This window comes from Pelophylax lessonae (assembly GCF_965119305.1).
Source record: "Pelophylax lessonae genome assembly, chromosome: 5".
Classification (NCBI taxonomy): Eukaryota; Metazoa; Chordata; class Amphibia; order Anura; family Ranidae; genus Pelophylax; species Pelophylax lessonae.
Window position 1 is genome coordinate 179,243,425 of NC_138772.1, and position 20,139 is coordinate 179,263,563.

Genomic DNA, 20,139 nt, shown 5'->3' on the forward strand with positions numbered 1-20,139 from the left:
GCATAGTGAATGGGTTACTTAACTTTATTTTCAGTCTTTGGGTCTTATGTAGGGTATGCAAAACAAGAAATATTTCCAGTCTATACACATCAGCAAGAGACACTTAAAAATATACGTTTACATAAAGGATACAGATGTGTATATACTGTACAACAGGAAAGCAAACATCTCAGAAGAATAGCAAAATACTATGTGGTCAACAAAAATCCCACAACTTCAGAAACAATGGGAGGAAATTACATTCTTCACAGCAAGATACACAGGGAGAGACTTGCAATAAAACTAAATATTTAAAGCATTACCCTAGCCATGTAATTAAGCATAATTATAACATTTACATAAAACATAATTCTATCAAACGCTGTTTCTGGCTAGGAAAGCCATTGGACTCAAATGGATTTAACCCAATCCTCCATCTGTTCGTACATGGATAAAGATGGTAAACCAAACGCTGCCATATGAAAAACGTATATATGAACACAGAGGGTGCCCAACTAAATATAGTAAGATTTGGGATGTGTGGTGTGTATCTACCCTTACTGTTTCCACAAATTAGGAAGTCCATCCACTCAGACGTACAGTATAATAACCATTAGAATTCAGACCTCTCCAAGTTGATATCTAATACCTGGGGAAATAACGGTGACTCATTGTATGCTTTATATCTTTTATTTTGTGATCCAAGCGAGCTGTATATGCATTTCAGTTTAACTGTATTTTATCGTTATGGTGCTCATGTTGAGCATTTTGTTGAAATTGTTACTATAACTCACATTCGTTAATAAAAAGTGTTAAAAAAAAGTATAAATACAATAGTAAATATAAATAAACCTGTCAGAATACTCGTTTGAAGTAATGAAAACAATGGAAGTTTTTTTTTTTTTTTTTTTTTTTACAGCAGTTTATCTATTGTGATCCAGGGGTGTCATATAGAAAAAGTGGATCTGTAGCCCAAGCTTTTTTTTTTCTTTCTTTTAATTGAGTAGGGCAGAGGTCTCCAAACTTTTTAAACAAAGTGCCAAGTTTACTGTCCTTTAGACTTTAGAGGGGCTGGAGTGTGGCTAGCAGAAGTAGAAAGCGTCCTGACATCAGTGTGTGTAAACGATGCCCCATCACTGGTATTGGGGGGGGGGGATAGTGCCCCATCATTGGTGTCAGTGAGAGGAGTTGGTATCCTATAGGTGTCAGTGGGAGGAAAGTGCCCCATTGTTGGTATCAGTGGGATTAACAATGCCCTATTGTTGGTGTCAGTGGAAGAAATGGTGCCACATTCTTGGTGTCATTGGGAGGAAGAGTGCCTCAAGGGCTGAATAAAGGCAAGCCAAGGGCTGCTTTTAGCCCCGGGCCACAGTTTGGAGACCACTGGAGTAGGAAATAGTTTTAATCTTTGTTGTTTTTTTCTGTTTTGTTTAAATCTTGTTTGGGATATTTCCCCAACTTCCCTTCCCGTGCTGGAGACAAATCAGGATGTGAGTAGAAATCTCTCCAAAGTAAAGGCATATCACCTCCTAGAAAGATGTTACTAAAATAGGTATTTCCATTAGAAGATTTCCCCTTGCCTCCTGTTCCATGGACAACTGTAAAGTTCTGGGTCTCCTATCACTTTCTGTCTCGGTGACAGTGTTCAGCAGGACAAATAGAGGGGTGCCAGGGGGACACAGTCTGTGCAAAAAACCTAACATTCAACATAATGTCCCACAGTACTGCCCAAAGTCAGTATTAGAAGGTGACGCCATGTGAATCTAAAATAAAAGAAATAGCCAACACTCCTTCAGGATTTTGCATTAAAGTTTTATAAGTTCTAACTGATCCTACTACAAACAAAAAAAAGTATTGGCTAGCTAGACATGAGATGTAAAAGGGAAAAGTCCTAAAAGTCGCACATCTCTTCAAAACCCCATAAGTAGGTGTATGACAGCCTAAGTCCGGGCTCCAACCCGCCAACATGTGGTTAGATATTAACCTTACTTATGATTATACTGACAATCTGAGGTATAGTAATATCTATTATAAGGTTTTCAGATCTTTTTTATTGCTTAGATGCTTTCTAGCTTTAAAGATGATGAATTAAAGTGTATCTCTAGGGAAACCCTTTTTTTATTGTCATTCTTAGAGTGGGGAAGGGTTAGACCCTCTGTCAAGTTTTCTTGTTTTCCTTGTCCTCTTTGAGGAGATTTACCTTCTCTATTTGTACTGGTGACCATTGTCAATGAGAAAGAAAGTGAGGTGAAATACAACATTTTAGAGTTGTCTGCAGAACAAAGAGGTCCATTGTCCAATGGGGACTGTTGCAGGATAGCTGTTTAACAGGGTGAATTTCCCCCACTTTGGGACATTTCCTCTCATTTCTTGTTGCACCTATTGGACAGGACGTGAATGGAAAACTTTGCAATGGTACTCAGAAAGCAAAAACATACCCTGGTAGGGGGTTTAACCCTTCTCTACTCTTTCCATATGTACACTTTAATCAATGCTTTGCAGCTTCATTGAAACATATGCTAATAAACAATGCTTGGTTTATAACTGCTGTAGAAGGATATGCTTTGCAATGCATTAAGTTCCTGTTATACATATAGGCTTACACAGTATAGCAATCAAAAGTGCAATAACTCATGTCAATAAGATTGTATTTTTTAAAACATAGGCCTGTAAAATGAGCAGTTTGTCTACACCTTATTACATAAACGTGTCAAATTAAAACATACTAATTATACCAAACACTTAGTGGTCTATGTGTAAAAAAAACTGCCATGTGGATGTCTTGCAAAGGCACCCCAAATGAACGTTGTATTGTTTGTAATATGATTATTTCCTATAACTGTCAGCTCCATCTAGTGCCAAAGATGCTGCATTTTTTTTTTGATTAAGCTATTTTAGAAAAAAACTGCATTATGGCCACTAGTTTAAGCTAACAATCACAGGAGATCATCATATCACAAACAATAGGGCAATTGTTCCCGGTGCTTAAGACATCCACACAGCAATTTTTGTTATACATAGATGCCTTAAAGTAATTGTCTCATTTTTTTTTTTTAAATGACAAACGTGTTATACTTACCTGCCCTGTGCAGTGGCTTTGCACAGGGCAGCCCGGATCCTCCTCTTCTCGGGTCCCTTTTCACTGCTCCTAGCCCCTCCCTCCTATTGAGTGCAGCTTGCTATGGGGGCACCGGAGCTCTGGGTGTCCATTCAGACATGGAGCTGCCATTCAGCTCCACCCCTTCTCTCTCTCCTGATTGGCTAACTGACTTTGAATGACAGCCAGGGACACCAATGGTGCCACGACTGTGTCTCAGCCAATCAGGAGGCAGGGGGGAGAGTCCCGGATGGCCGAGGGACTCGTGGACATCGCTGGACAGAGATGGGGTTCATGTAAGTATTAGGGGGTGCTGGGGAGGCTGCTTCACACAGAAGGCTTTTTATCTTAATGCATAGTATGCATTAATAATAAAAAAACCTTCTGCCTTTACAACTTCTTTAATTTGCCACTTTAAATATACAGTTTACCAAAAGCACTTTCATCCATGGATAAATGCTGATAAGGTGAATCACCCATTCTCTTCTGCCTCTATACTTTTCCGTGTTACTTTGTTGGTGGCTTTCATTGCATTCTTAGCAAAGTACAATATAGGAACAATCCAAAACAGAAAGTGAGGACCAGTTTTAATGGCTGCAGGAGGTGGATGGAGCTAGGAATGGAGGTGAAGATATCTCCAACATAAGTCCCAGTATACTCAAAAATAAGACACATTGACCTTTTAAATGTAACCAAGGGCAGAGGCTTTGCACGGCTTATGTTATTTTCAAGAGAAAAAAATAGTGTTTAATTAGTAGTAAATTGATTAATTGATTGATTGATTGATTGATTGATATTTTGCTTTGTAGCAGGATCTTCTACTGGACGGTATGCTGTTCTGCCAAACCGACCCGTCATTGATCCCACCCACCGGATAAACGACAGAGATTACATGGGCTGGATGGATTTTGGCCGCCGTAGTGCTGAAGAATATGAATACTCATCTTAAAACACCCTTACCTTTAAAGCAGGCTCCATTTTCTGTACATAAATAATACATTAATTTGTTGTCTTTACAAATCAGTGTTTTAAACATATATTTATTATGTACTTGTTGTAAATTTGTTTGTAAAACTAAACAATGAAATACACATATGCAGAATTTTCCAGAAAACATTATCTTCTTAATTTTGTCTTTTTTCAAGTGTTTCTTTCAGCTTCTTACCGTGATACCAATATACCATATTAAAAAATATTTCGTTTAAAATCTCTTGTCAATCCAAGTTGCTGGGTATTACACAATAAACTGTAGATGAAAACCTGCCCATGTTCTACTAAATGATAATATAACAGTCTTCATTTGCACCTCTAATGAACTTTGTTTAATACACCTAAAGCTGGCCATACATAAGCCTTTTTTTTATCTTCAACCAGCAGGCTGAACAAAAGAAAATTACTCAATTCCCCCATCCACATCAAGTGTGTGAATGTGGGAACTGAGTAATTTTTTTTCTATCATAATATCTCTCCCGTTGCGATATTGTATTCTGACAGCAGGGAGATTTCCCCGCCATCAGAATACACTCACCAGCACCATCGCTGATCGAGATGAAATTTTCCAACAGCTTGGATAGATCAACTTGTGTACAACCAGCTTGCCCATACATGGATCAAAAATTGGCTGGTCCCTGCTTAAGCCAAATTTTTGATCCATTTATGTCTGGCTTTATATTGGCAGAATTACCATATGTGTAGACAATACCTCTACCAAGGGACAAAAAAGTCATTCAAAGCTAATAATAGGGCGTGTAGGAAGAGCCAATGGTCTGCAGTCGCAATACAATACATGTATCTTAATACCTTATGAACATTTCTGTTAGTTGAAGCCCAAATAAAGCTGTAGACATGGCCGGGCTTTGGGGTTGTGTGAGCTGTGCTGCCGCACAGGGCACCATGGGCAACAGGGGTGCCGTGCGGCCATCACAGCTCACAGTCAGTTACTCACAGGCAGGCCCAGATTGGCCAGCTCCATGGCTGGTTAATGATCAGGCCGCACAGCTGTAGGTAAGCAGCGACCGCGGCCTGGACAGGGTTAACACAGGCCGTGGCAGCCGCTTACCTCTGTGTGGCTGTGCCTGTGTTCACACAGCTCAGCCTCAGAGTCGCCGCTAACAGATCCCCCTCCTCCTCTCCGCAGAGATGCGAGAGGAGAGAGAGATCATCAGCTCCTCCTCCCGCCCCTTCTCCTCCTGCCCCTTCTCTTCCTGGATCTGCCCCACCCACAATTCCCAAGGATGTGTGGGCGCGAAGTATAAACCCAGAGGAGAAAAGCTGCAGACAGCCTGAGCCTCCATCTTGGGGTGAGTAATCTCACCCTCTTTCCTGCCTCCGTATATAAAACAAATGTATTGGGGGCTCTGTGGGGGGTCTTTGATGTAAGGGGGGTCTCTGATGTAAAGGGGGGTCTCTGATGTAAAGGGGGGGTCTCTGATGTCAGGGGGGTCTGTGGGGGTCTCCGATGTAAGAGGGGCTCTGTGGGGGGTCTCTGATGTAAGGGGGGCTCTGTGGGTGGCCTCTGATGTAAGAGGGGTCTCTGATGTAAGGGGGGACTCCATGGGGAGGTCTCTGATGTAAGGAGGCGCTCCATGGGGGGTCTCTCATGTAAGGGGGACTAAGTTCTTAGTGATCATAAAAAAGTTCCAAGAAAAGTCCAATGAAGTGCAAAAAAAGGTGCAAGAAAATGTGCAAAAAGTGCAAATAAATATTTATGGTGACAAATCTTCAACGGAAGGTGTGCGCCAAAAAAGCATCCCATGTGCTGCTTCCTCCAATCACCCCAAACTGACTCTCCAGACTTAAATAAAAGCCTGTGTATTTTTTGGAATCACGCTATGTTGATTCATTTTTTGCGTATTGTAGAGGTTATGAATATTTAATTGTTATTTATTTAGTAGTGGTATATGATATGTATTCTGTAGTAGCCATGCAGATTTAATTATTAATTTAGCACTGTGCACTTTTTACAACAGAATCAGGTTTGGGTGATATATTTATATATCATTTTAGGGTAAATACTAAGGCTCCGTTCACATGTAGGCGTTTTGGGGCGTTTTTGGGGAGTTTTTCTGCTCTAGGATCAGCTCTCAAAACGCCCAACAAGAAAAATCCTATTCATTTCAATGGCCCCTGTTCACATCTGAGCGTTTTGACGCTGTAAGCAAAATGCCCAACGCTCAAAAAAGTACATGAGCTTCTTTTTGGGCAGATTACAGGCGTTTTCCATTGGTTTCTATTCAATCTAAAAACGCCTGCACAAAAAACGCCTGTAAAAACGCCTGTAAGTCACGGTAAAAATCGCGGTAAAATCGCGGTAAAAATCGCTGTAAAGTCGCTGTAAACACCGCGCGAAAACGCTACGTTCAGGTGTGAATGTAGCCTTAGAGTATTTTTGTGCTGATTTTTTTCTTGTTTTTATCTTGCAGCTGCACCCACTTGCAGGTAGATTAGCAGCAATTATACTCTTAACTACTTTTTCAATAGATACAGCCATGTTTAGGTGACCAAGGGGCAAGGGGTGAGGATAGGGCGCCACAGGATTAGCTCGCACAGGGCGCCTGAACATCTTATGCTGGCCCTTGCTATAGAAGTAGGCATTCAGTCAGATAGACAACCTTATTTTTAATTTTTTTCCTACACTTTCCTGTTACAACAGAATGTTTGACTGTGTGCATTCCAATATGCACCAGAGTTAGCAACACTGCTCTCAATAATCAGAGCTCAGTAACAGACATGCCCCCTCTTTTGCTTTGCAATGTAACTCTGTGCAGGAATACTTGTGCTGAGGGGTGTGCCTGTTACTCAGCTATGCCAGTATAAAGCACTGCAGTGTGAGGGAGGGCAGATTTTTTCACCAAAAAGGCAAAAAGATATTTAAAGGTATTCACTAAACTGATATTCTAGAATTAGATGGTTTAATGTGTACATATCAAATTAATGAGAAAGTTACCGTAAGATATGAACTGCAGCACAGTAGTTTGTGAGATATCAGCTCAGAAAAAAAGAATATCTCTCTGCGTAGGCCTTTGCTGCCCCATTAAGCATTTGTATCAATGGTGTTCATAGGGTCAATTATTAATACACAAAACCAATACACTAACGGCCTGCTTCCACTAGTAGTAGCTAATCAGTGACCTGTACAGAAATCTTTATTTTTAGTAGTCACTACCTATCTTATTTAGCAAGTAATGAAAAGACACAAATTGATGTACAAGGCTCAGTAACTTACTGCAAGCAATCCAATTTCAGTATACTAAAGTAAATATTATTATATATAATTTTTTTGTTCATTTTTATGGGATACTGCACTTTGTACATCGTCATTATTTGTTTTGCTTATATATTTAAAGAACACTGGAATGCGCACTGAAATGTATTAAAGGGTTAGTATACCAAAGTGAGATATTTATATCATAGTAATCAGTATCAGTCTCTGGCTTCATAAAAGTTGTTGATACATTAGAAATGCAATCTCCCTTCCATAATCTTCAGTCTTCCTAAACAGCTAGGAATGTTGGGCTATTTTGCAACCCTTGTAGGGTACTGAAAATTTTCAACAGGGATTAAGGGCCTCCTCAGAAATGCAGACCCAGGAAAAAAAACACACAAGAGAGAAAATATAATTGTTAGTCTACAACATATAGCTTAAAAGAGCAACTGACTAATATAGGCAGGTAAGTGTTTTTTTTTTTTTTAATGTGAAGGAAAATAGTTTATGAAGAGACCAAATGGTTATACAGCCGCTGGATCACTTTTACAGGCGGCAGAAGAGTATGTGATAGCAATAAAGTTGATCAAAAATAAAAAAATAAATACATAAAGGGACAGTACAAAAAATAAATAAATAAATGAAATAAATAATAGAAATAAAAAAAATAAATTAAATTGCCTCCAACCCCCAGTGCTCACATGCATGCTATGTATATGGCAATTATACCACACATGGGAGATATCAACATGAATATCAGAGCATGAACAATAATTTCTAGGGCCAGACTTCCTGTGAAACTTTAAACTGGTAACCTGTAAAGGCTTTTAAAGGCTTTTAAAGCGTCACCTATGGATAATTTATTCTAACGTATTTTGTTGTCGTTCCACGGGTGTGTACATTTTAAAACAATGTTTAGTATCTATTTACTCGGCATAACATAATCTTTTATTTCTTACCAAAATATTGGGTATTATATTGTGTTTGTGTTTACTAAATTTAAATTACAGTGTATTTTCTTTCCAAAAATTTGCATTCAAAAAACCTTTTAACAAATATGTGCCAAAAAAAATTGCAACACTCACCATTTTATTCTCCAAGCATTTTGCTTAAATAAATAAATATATATATATAATGTTTGGGGGTTCTAAGTAATTTTTTAGAAAAAAAATGCTTTCACATGTGCATGTGAGAAATGTAGGAATTAGCCTGGGAGTTAAGTGTTTAAATAAACACTCACTTCACTGAGTGTAGTTGTTATAGTTAACTGCTTACATTTTCCACACTCAAGTTTTTCAGTTAACAGACTTTGCATCAAAACCCTTCTGGCTAGGTCCTCTGCCTGGTGCGCAATCTTACCACAGCCCCATTTATTCTTATGGATGGCCCATACCCTGGTGGGTGACCGAGGTCTGCTGTGAGTAATGAATAGGGCCATGACAAATGTGCACACTAGGCGACTCAGACACTATGCTTTGTATGCAAAAGCTGTGTGGTGCCAGGCAAGGAGGCACAGTAAAGAACTCGTTTGGGGCTAAAAAAAAAAAAAAAATTACCCTTTAATTAACTGTATGCTGTAAGACAAACATGACCTACCTTTGTAAATTACCTAGTGCCCTTCCAAAGTATTTATGGCAGAAAAAGCAAGATATTTTCTTTATTTTGTGCTTTAGTCTCTGGGCCTAAACTGTGTGTGACTATTATGAGTAAGTCCCTTCATTGGGTGGAGTTTTTTTTTTATTATTATTATTAATATTGCTTTTTAGATGTTATCCTTTAGGAGTGAAATGTATTTTATTTTTTTAATTGCTGAAAGAAATAAGGATTATATACAAGGCTATTCATTTTTATAAAAATGATATGGGAAGAGAACCTAAAATGGAGGATGGGAGGTGAAGGAGAAATTCAAATAAAGTAGAACCAAGATGTGAAAAATATCTAAATATTAACACAAAAAAAAAAAAAAAACTAATAAAAAACACATAGACACAACACAAAGAAAATGACCCCAGGAAAATGACAGGGTGCACCAAGGTTCTAGTCTGTGTCTCTGATGAAAGGTAAATATAGTATGTGGAGGATTTTGATGTCCTAAAATCTAGTCTCTCTTTACTAAACAAAGTTACTGCAAATTTGTTAATAAAAATAACCATGATCGCTTTACCAGATGATTGGCACCATAATCAATTGGCACAATAATCAATTTTTATTAGTCGGTCTTCAAAGATCTGCTGTAGAGTAGATTTTAACTCTCTAACCATTATCTAATACTAATTACCACTATTTGAGATGTGCTACAAATACAGCAAACAATTTCCCACCGACATCATTGGTTTCTACAGTCATTACAAATAGGTAACAGGCAGCAGTTGGATGAACAGCAGTAGCACCAAAAATGCATGCCTTTACTATATACTGTATGCTTTTTTTTTTCATTATACATCCTCACAAAGAATATTTATTGTGTTACCCTTATGGGCACATATCGTTTAAGCTGTACAGTCCCAATACTTTGTATACAATATAAAAATACATTTCTTTGTCTTGTTGTCTTGCATTTATAAGAAAAAATAAAAATAAAAATGGTGTTTTGGAATATTGGGTACATTTTTAAGAAGTTGTACATATTTAAAGCCAAACTCTTGGCATGGCCCCTCACCCTTCTCAAATTGGGGAATACAGTTTGGGCACCTCCAGCATGAATATATGTAATGTGCTGGAGTATGAGTGCTGGAGGGTCTATTGATAATGGCTGCTGGGAAATCTTTTGTTGCTGGAGGGGATCTATTTTTGTGGGGGGGGAGGGGTCTTTTGTTACTGGTGGGGTATCTATTGTTGCTAAAAGGGGCCTTATGTTGCTGGGGGACAATTGTTCCTGGGAATAATCTACTGTTGAAGGAGGGGTCTAGTGTTGCTGGCTGCTGGAGGGTCTATAGATGCTGGCTGTTAGGAGACTATTATTGCTGCAGGGGTCTTTTGTTGCTGGGAGGGTCCATTGTTGCTAGCTACTAAGGAACTAGTTTGCTGCCTTTCTTGTTATCATGAACAAATTCCATATAAATGACTTAGCACCACAAAATGATACTAGTTTCTGAATTCTCTAAAAGGGGCATTACTGGGAGGTGGGTAGAAGGTGGAACCAAGGAACAATGCTCGGAGGTGGGTAGTCCCTGCACCTATTCTCTGAGAAAAAAAGCCCTGTAAACCATAAAAGCAAAATCTTTAACCGCTTCCGGATTGCCCACCACACATTTACTGCGGCAGGGCGGCCCGGCAGCACGAAGCAACGTACCTGTACTTTGCTTCTAGTTCCCTGTCTGGGACCCGCAGTTTTTTTTCTAAGAGAGGCAGAAAGGCAGTCTGCCTATGTAAACAAGGCAGATCGCTGCTCTGTCAGGGGAGAAGATAGAGATATTGTGTTCCTGCTAAACAGAAACACAGATCTCTGTCTTCCCCCAGTCAGAACATCCCCCACATAGTTAGCAAGTACCCCCTATGGACAAATTTAACCCTTTGATCACTCCAGATGTTAACCCCTTCCTTGCCAGTGTCATTAGTACAGTAACTGCATATTTTTAGCACTGATCACTGTAATAATGTCACTGGTTCCCAAAAAAGGGTCAGTAAGCGTCCGATTTGTCCTCCGCAATGCCGCAGTACCACTATATATAGCTGATCACCGCCATTATTAGTAAAAAAAAAAAAAATTAATAAAAATGCCATAAAAATATCCCATAGTTTGTAGACACGATAACTTTTGCGCAAACCATTCAATACACGCTTATTGGGATTTCTTTTTTTTAGGAAAAATATGTAGCAGAACACATGTTGGCCTAAATTGATGAATAAATTTGATTTTTTACATTTTTTTATTGGATGTGTTTTATAGCAGAAAGTAAAAAAAATTGTTGTATTTTTTTTTGTTTTTTTAACCTCCCTGGCGGTATGATTATGTCAGGAATTACATACCAAAAGCGGTACAATTTTTTTCATGGAAATTTGGCGTTATGTATTATAGGCCTACAATTCTTAGTAATTACTGACTTAAACCTGACCAAAACAAGAGTCTAGTAGACATCCCAGATGTGATAAATTTGAAACACAAACACATGAATTATAATCGAATCAATAATATAATTTTATTATTTAATATATAATATATATAATAAAATTATATTATTGATTAAATTATAATTCATGCATTATATATTATATATAGATATATGTGTGTGTATATATATATATATATATATATATATATATACACACACATATAATATATATATATATATATAACGCATGAATTATAATTGAATCAATAATATAATTTTATATATATATATATGTGTGTGTGTGTATATATAAATATGTATATATATATATATATATATATATATATATATATATATATGCATATATATATATACCAGTATATATATATATATATATATATATATATATATATGCATATATATATATATATACCGGTATATATATGTATATATATATATATGCATATATATATATATATATATATATATGCATATATATATATATATATATATATATATATATATATATATATATATATATATATATATATATATATATATATATATAATATAAAATGTGTTATGTGTTTTGTGCAACGTTTTTTTTTTTTTTTAATTTCCCTCCCTAGTTCCGCTCCCAATGCAGCATTGCTGCTGCAGGGAACGGAACTAGGAAGTGATCACACCGACGGAGGACGGACGAGCGGCGGGACTCTCGGCTGGCGGTCACAGCAATGAGAGATCATCGCTGGATCGCCAGGATAAGGTAAGAGACACCGCTGCGCTCTCTGCACATCTACCCCGAGCGTGACTCGGGGTTACCGCTCCTGATAGAAAAAATCAACCCCGAGTCACGCTCGGGATCACCGCCAGGGAGGTAAAATTGTTGCTTTTTTTTGTTTATAGCGCAAAAAAACTGCAGAAGTGATTAAATACCACTAAAATAAAGCTCTATTTTTTGGGGGAAAAAAAGGACATCAATTTTATTTGGGTAAACTTTGCACTAACGTGCAATTGTCAGTTAAAATAACGTAGTACCGTATAACAAAAAATGGGCTGGTCGTTAAGGGGGTAAAACCTTCCGGGGCTGATGTGGTTAAACACTCTTAATTTGACTTCTTGACCCTATCTAGCAACCAGTAATACAAGTCTCAAGTATATTAACTGTAATGTATCAATGTTTCATCCCTTCTGCAAAAAAAATAAAAAATATATCAATATAATTACAATTAGAAATGCTGTTCTGCGGTTCCTTTTGGCTTTGGCTACAATAATCTTTGCAAGAGAACAGTTTTCTGCTGGCTGAATATGATGTGGAAACCCTATGCATCTCTAATAGGACTAAATCCAACAGGCATATTAACAACCGTGCTCTCATCAGAATTGTATGTGTCCATCATAATGCAGCTTTAATTCAACCAGTATGATTTATCCAGTGTCATTTCCTTGAAAACCATCTCTGTCCACACGTGCCTTTGTATCCATTGGTGAGATTCGTATACTATGACAAAGGCTGAAGATTGTGTCAAGAAAGTTGACAGACAGTGTATGAGTCTCTGCGGAAATAAACTGACATGCATTTAAATGACATTAAACTCTGTGCATAAATGACTAAGGGAATAAAGCACGGAATGGCACAAAGAAATGATCGAATTGTAAGATTTATGCTACAGCGGTTTATTTTCCACTGAGAGCGATATTGCTTCTCGTGGATTAGGCTGAAACAATTGAATAATGTATAGCTATTTTCTTCTGCATATGGTGCATGCATAATAAAGCTGCGTAAAGGACAAGTACAGCTTGTTAAAAATGATGAAGTAACCAGTGGTTGTAGTTTCCAGTTAATACTGAACTCCAGGTGAAATTGAAATAAGAAATTAGCTTCTGCAACCCCAGCTACAGCAAGTGGGAATATGTCCGTCCCTTTCCTAAAAATTCTCCCTTGGGAAATATGCCACATGTGCCTTCCTAATCCTCTAAATCCACCCACAGGATGGAAGTATGGTGCCACTAAATCAAACACTAAAAAAATAATACATTTTGTAAAGATTGTGATCGTAAAAGATTACCTTGTAAAACAATTTGTTCAGTTTAAAATAGAGATGAAAGGCAAAATATTTGCATATAGAAATAGAAAGAAAAAAATTATAAATACCTTTTTTCCCTTTTTTTAAGGCCCTGTTCACACCTGAGCATTTTTCTGCTCATAAAATGCTCATTTCCAAAAATCCAAAATGCCCAACAAGCAAAATCCTATTAATTTCAATGGCCCCTGTTTACATCTGAGCGTTTTGTCCCCTGAAGCAAAACGCCTGAAGCTCAAAAAAGTACATGAGCTTCTTTTTGGGCTGATTACCAGCGTTTTTGTTAGATGTCAATGCCTGCCTCCAAAAATGCCTGAAAAAAAAACAGAAAAACGCCTGAAAAAATGCCTGAAAAACGCCCGAAAAAATGCCTGAAAACAATACGTTCAGGCGTGAATGGAGCCTTAGTGATCACATTCCCTCTGTCCTGAGCTGCATAGGAGCTGGAGGAGGAGAAACAGCACACTGAGCTTCCCAGTGAATGGCTGTGCAGCAGGGGCATGTCAGGACAAGTCTGATCATTGGAGGAGAGCACACTGAGTTCCCAACACAGCTAGAGAACTGACAATGGTGTGTTTTTCTGCGTAGTGTGTTCAGTTTTTAATAGGAAAGCAGAGGGACTGCCAGGAACACAAGGAATTTCACATAAAATAAGTAATACAAAGAGAACAGATACTTTCTCATACAAGTACAGGGTACAGCAGGCTCATATCAGGAATATGAAGTGCTGGGGTAACAAACACTAAGTGTGACTACAACCACATTTTTTTAAAGTCAAGGTAAAATAAAACAAAAAGTATATTCAGTAAATCTCTACAGCACATGCAATTTCCTCCATCATTTACCACTTTAAAATCTCTGCAAGTACAGGAAAATAACTGGTAATCTCCCAGAAATCGTATGTGCTTCTAATTTTCTGCAACACGGTAAGTTTGCTGAATAGAAATTCCACGCTGTCTTCTTCAGACTTAAATGGTGCAGTTTCAGTGTGCACCAGCAGGTGTCTTCAAGTGATTAAGCACTAAGGATGATGACTTTAGAGTCCAAGTTGGACCATGAGTTCAACCCTCCTTACTCCATCTGTTTGCAGTTCTAAAACAAAAAAAGAAAAAAAAAAAAAAAAAGCTGTTGTTCGCCATCATAGAAAAATTTACAAATCACGCTCTTTCTGTTCCTGATCTGTGGCCAGGAAGGGCTTGGAAGGGCCAATTATAGGTGTTTTCCAGTGTGCCAGCCCCTCCCTATAAAAATCAGGGTTTCCAAAGAGTCTTTTTTTAGATTGTGTGCTGCAACAGATATAGAGTACAAACCCAATTCAAAAAAGTTGGGACACTACAAATTGTGAGTAAAAAAGGAATGGACCAATATACAAATCTCATAATCTTATATTTTATTCACAATATAATATAGATAACATATCAAATGTTAAAAGTGAGACATTTTGAAATGTCATGCCAAATATTGGCACATTTTGGATTACATGGGAGCTACACAATCCAAAAAAGTTGGGACAGGTAGCAATAAGAGGCCGGAAAAGTTAAATGTACATATATGGAAGAGCTGCAGGACCAATTTGCAACTTATTAGGTCAATTGGCAACATGATTGGGTATAAAAAGAGCCTCTCAGAGTGGCAGCGTCTCTCAGAAGTCAAGATGGGCAGAGGATCACCAATTCCCCCAATGCTATGGCGAAAAATAGTGGAGCAATATCAGAAGGAGTTTCTCAGAGAAAAATTGCAAAGAGTTTGAAGTTATCATCATCTACAGCGCATAATATCATCCAAAGATTCAGAGAATCTGGAACAATCTCTGTGCGTAAGGTCAAGGCCGGAAAACCATACCGGATGCCCGTGATCTTCGGGCCCTTAGACGGCACTGCATCACATACATGAATGCTACTGTAATGGAAATCACAACATGGGTTCAGGAATACTTCCAGAAACCATTGTCGGTGAACACAATCCACCGTGCCATTCACTGTTGCCGGCTAAAACTCTATAGGCCAAAAAAGAAGCCATATCGAAACATGATCCAGAAGCGCAGGCATTTTCTCTGGGCCAAGGCTCATTTAAAATGGACAGTGGCAAAGTGGAAAACTGTTCTGTGGTCAGACGAATCAAAATTTTAAGTTCTTTTTGGAAAACTGGGACGCCATGTCATCCGGACTAAAGAGGACAAGGACAACCCAAGTTGTCATCAGCGCTCAGTTCAGAAGCCTGCATCTCTGAAGGTATGGGGTTACATGAGTGCGTGTGGCATGGGCAACTTACACTTCTGGAAAGGCACCATCAATGCTGAAAGGTATATCCAAGTTCTAGAACAACATATGCTCCCATCCAGACGTCGTCTCTTTCAGGGAAACCCTTGCATTTTCCAACATGACAATGCCAGACCACATACTGCATCAATTACAACATCATGGCTGCGTAGAGGAAGGATCCGGGTACTGAAATGGCCAGCCTGCAGTCCAGATCTTTCACCCATAGAAAACATTTGGTGCATCATAAAGAGGAAGATGCGACAAAGAAGACCTAAGACAGTTGAATAACTAAGCTTCTGCCTGTATTAGACAAGAATGGGACAACATTCCTATTCCTAAACTTGAACAACTTGTCTCCTCAGTCCCCAGACGTTTGCAGACTGTTATAAAAAGAAGAGGGAATGCCACACAGGGGTAAACATGGCCTTGTCCCAACTTTTTTGAGATGTGTTGATGCCATGAAATTTAAAATCAACTTATTTTCCCCTTAAAATTATACATTTTCTCAGTTTAAACATTTGATATGTCATCTATGTTGTATTCTGAATAAAATATTGAAATTTTAAACTTCCACATCATTACATTCTGTTTTTATTCACAATTTGTAAAGTGTCCCAACTTTTTTGAAATCGGGTTTGTAGTTAGGGAAAGCTCACAGAAAGAAAAGTTAGGTGTTCATTCTGGTGTTCAGAGCTCATTGCAAAAAAAAAAAATTCTCTATGTTTACATGTAGCCATAGACACTCAAATAATGTGTTCCACACTTGTCTAGCAGAATAGGGAGTACCTGCCTGTGCCCCTCTGGTCCCACGCTGTGACAACGAGACCCTCTCCCCCTGATGACGACTGCTATGCTGAAATGCGTTGGAAGGGACTAAAGGATGTGACGTCACCATACACACACTTTTACTGGAAGTCACAATAACTGCTTGCCGACTGCCCGCTGCATATATACTGGTGTATTAAGGTTTGTGCTTCCCTAGGCCTGACTAAACTCGTGCATCCCCCGATTTAACCCACCCCTTCCTGCCAAGGACACACTCCTTCCTGTTTAACCCCCCCCCCTCCCCCTGTCATCTACCAACCAACCCTTGTGTTGTAAATGGACCATATGCTGTGTTGAGAGGCTTTTGCTTGCTTCAAGTAGGTTTTCCATACCTATGCCAGCCTATTGGAATACAAAATCTGCATTAGGCACAGGTAAATGGAGTATGTAAAATGGAAGGTGATGGCGCTGCTTAATTCGTAAAGTGCAAGCAGATATTTAAAATGTATAAATATATTATGTTAAGACATAAATATGATTGAGGAATAAATACAAAAATATATAAGATGCAGAGGTAAAATATAATAATCGGGTTGAAAGATCAAGGTTGTGATGTTATAAGGAATAAAAATATATATATTAAAAAATATAAAATATATAAAAAAAAATATATATAAGAAATGACCACCAGAGGGCGTAATGCAAAGGGCAAGATGTAACAATAAATATGCCTTCGTATATACCAAGAGTTAAATATAATGAATATATAACAATAAAATATAAACTTGAAAGGTGCTGATTACACAAGTGATAATATAAATGGTGGTGAGTGAAATATCAAATAGTGTTTGATGAATATACTAAATAATTAGTGGTAGTGTGCAAAGAAAAATCAGGAATTAAAATAAATGTGCGGGAAACTATAAAGGACGGGATGAGTGTGCGGAAAACAATTGATACAAAGTACAGCAAGAGGTGATGTTAAATCAATACATATAATAAGGTGAGTCCATAAATGGATGAGTGTGCGGGAAACTTTGCGGACAAATTAAAAAGTGCGGGAAACTTAATGTACAACGTGCAATAAAAGTGGTATTCAATCAATTCATATGATGAAATAAGTCCATAAATGAGTGGTTGTGACCAAAATATAGGTGAACGGTATCTTACGGTGACCCCCAAGGTGGGTGACTGGCGAGTGGTAGGATGGCCCCTAGTAGAAAAACCTACTCACCAGATGTACCCACCCCACACAGGGGTATAGAGCGGGTACTGTAGATATGTCTTGTTTGATCCTGGCTCTGTATGGTAGTTCCCTTCCTGGGGGGGATGTAATGTGGGGTCCGCGGGTTTGTTCTGGTATCCTAAAGTGGGGTCCGGTAGTGGGATCCTATGTGGATGGTGAGGTATCCAAAGCTCCGTGGGTTGATCGGATATGGCCACTCAAGGGTATGTAGATGGGAGGGTCATGAAACAATGGAAGAAAGCTTGATAGTGTAATAACGTTTTTATAACGTTTATTTTCTCAGCAGCAACAAAATGGGTACTCACATAAACAAAATCGTAAAACAGCGAGGTATCGGCGTCTCGGAACGCGATGCGTTCCAACTAGAGACCAGAACCGGAAGTGACGTGACGGCGCTGTACGCGTTTCGTCATGTGACGTCTTCTGCAGGTAAATGGAGGTCAGAAGGAGGTCAAGTGCTCATGTCAATGAATTCTGAATTATCGGTGAAACATCTCAAACTGATGTCAGAACAAATGCCAGTGTTAAGTGATAACAAAAACACTTCCAGCTGTGGAAGTGCTCATATTCACCTGCTAAAATTCCCCTAAATGACATCACATTAGGCCAGCAGATAGGGTTGGGCTAAATCTGTATTTGTGGACTATTGGACGTACAATGCTGATCTGACAACAAAGGTACTGCTCTTGGCTGTCAGTGCCACTTATCCCAGGAGGAACACTGGGGATGGGGACCTGCCCAACTAATGTTCCATTTGAAGGTGGTCATGTGACATTCACAAACCAGTTTAATAGTCAAAGCATTAGGACTCATTCAGGCCAAAAATAACCCCAAAATATATCACCACACAGACTGAAAGATCTTACATGTGTATGTTTAATTGCGATACATTTTTCTAAATAAAACAGGATTAACTGGTATTAAGATGTTCCTATAGAGAAAAACCTATGACAAATCAGCAGGTTGCAAAAACCATGAGCAAAAAAAGTATATGTTCAAGCTTTACTTCTCATCCAGAAGACTACAAATGCCCGTTATGCCACAGAGGAGGGTAGGCGGAGCATTAGGCTGCTAAGACCTGCTGCCAGCGCCACACTTACTAGTATAGGCTGCCACCAGTTGTATTAAGTGCGGCCACTGGTCTGTCCAAACGTCAGGCCAGTCAATGGACGGTATTATCATACTGGCAGCAGTGCGGCCACTTTATGGGGACGCCAGACTTATTTGCCTCCCAGGCCCTGCCACCCCGCCCAGTCCAGCCCATAAGACTGGCGCTACACTAAAAGTGTAGCTCAAGTGGTGGGGACTCTTTTCATGTAGGAGCTGGGAGGAGGCTGTTTTTTTTCATGCGGGGATGGCTTTTTTGCCACCCCCCCCCCCTGCAAAGTGCTAACCTAGGCCTGGGCCTTGTTGGCTTAGGCCAAGATGCAGCGTTGACCATACTGCTGGAGTTAGACTCTCTGATGCTATTTCTTCAACAGTTTTTTTGCTTCATAGTGGGGAATTTTTATTGGATTGTGGTATTTGATTTATTATATTCACCTTTACTATTATGTTCGTATGAACTTATTACTGCATATATTTTTTTTGTGGGCATATACATTTAAAGCCACACACAGGGATATATATATATATATATACATATATATATATATATATATATATATATACCCCTTTATTTTAGTTTGAAATTTATAGTGCTGCACTTTTCCTTTTAGATCTTCATCTCACACCCTCACAATTTAAAAAAGCACGGCATGCATGAGCAACAGAGGCGGCTCTAGGCTTTGTGAGGCCTTAGGCAAAATTTAGACATGAGGCCCCACAGAATCCCTTTGCAAAGGTTAAAGAGAGAGAGAGAGAGAGAGAGAGAGAGAGAGAGAGAAGACCCCTCACATCAGAGTACTCACTGGGAGGCAGGAGAGACAAGGGAGTGACTGGATAAATGGATGGATCAGGCTCAATCTTTCCTCTTCTGGCTGCTGGGCTTCAAACTTTCCATTCAAACATCCCCTGGTAGGCAAGCACAGGAGGAGAGGGCAGGAGGAGGAGGATCAGAAGGAACTGTCAGTGCTGGCTTTGCTGAGCGGCTGTATCTTGCTGTAAACAGGGCCGGTGCTAGACTATTTTGCGCCCTAGGTAAGACCAGCTAATTGCCAGGTGGACAGGAGAGGGGGGAGGGTACAGCCAGGTGGGGGGGGCAGAGCCAGGTGGACAGGAGAGGGAGGGTGCAGCCAGGTGGAGGGGGAATGCAGCCAGGTGGACAGGAGATGGGGGTTGCAGCCAGGTGGACAGGAGATGGGGGTTGCAGCCAGGTGGACAGGAGATGGGGGGTTGCAGCTACAGAAGGTGGAGGAGTGTGCAGCCAGGTGGGGGGGGACAGAGCCAGGTGGACAGGAGAGGGGGGAGGGTACAGCCAGGTGGAGGGGGAGGACAGGGTCAGGTGTACAG

At 39.3% G+C, this 20,139-nt stretch overlaps 1 protein-coding gene across 4 annotated transcripts in view; it reads left to right on the top strand.

The window, feature by feature from the left end:
- Positions 1-4,192, top strand: part of CCK (cholecystokinin) — a 36,486-nt gene extending 32,294 nt beyond the window's left edge. For 3 of the 4 annotated variants that reach the window (XM_082257965.1, XM_082257966.1, XM_082257967.1), the window contains exon 3: positions 3,886-4,192. In XM_082257965.1, the coding sequence (XP_082114091.1) occupies positions 3,886-4,025 (140 nt within the window). In that variant the 3' untranslated portion in view covers positions 4,026-4,192. The remainder of the gene's footprint in view (positions 1-3,885) is intronic. The other variant, XM_082257968.1, reaches the window with a different exon arrangement.
- The last annotated feature ends 15,947 nt before the right edge of the window (positions 4,193-20,139 follow it).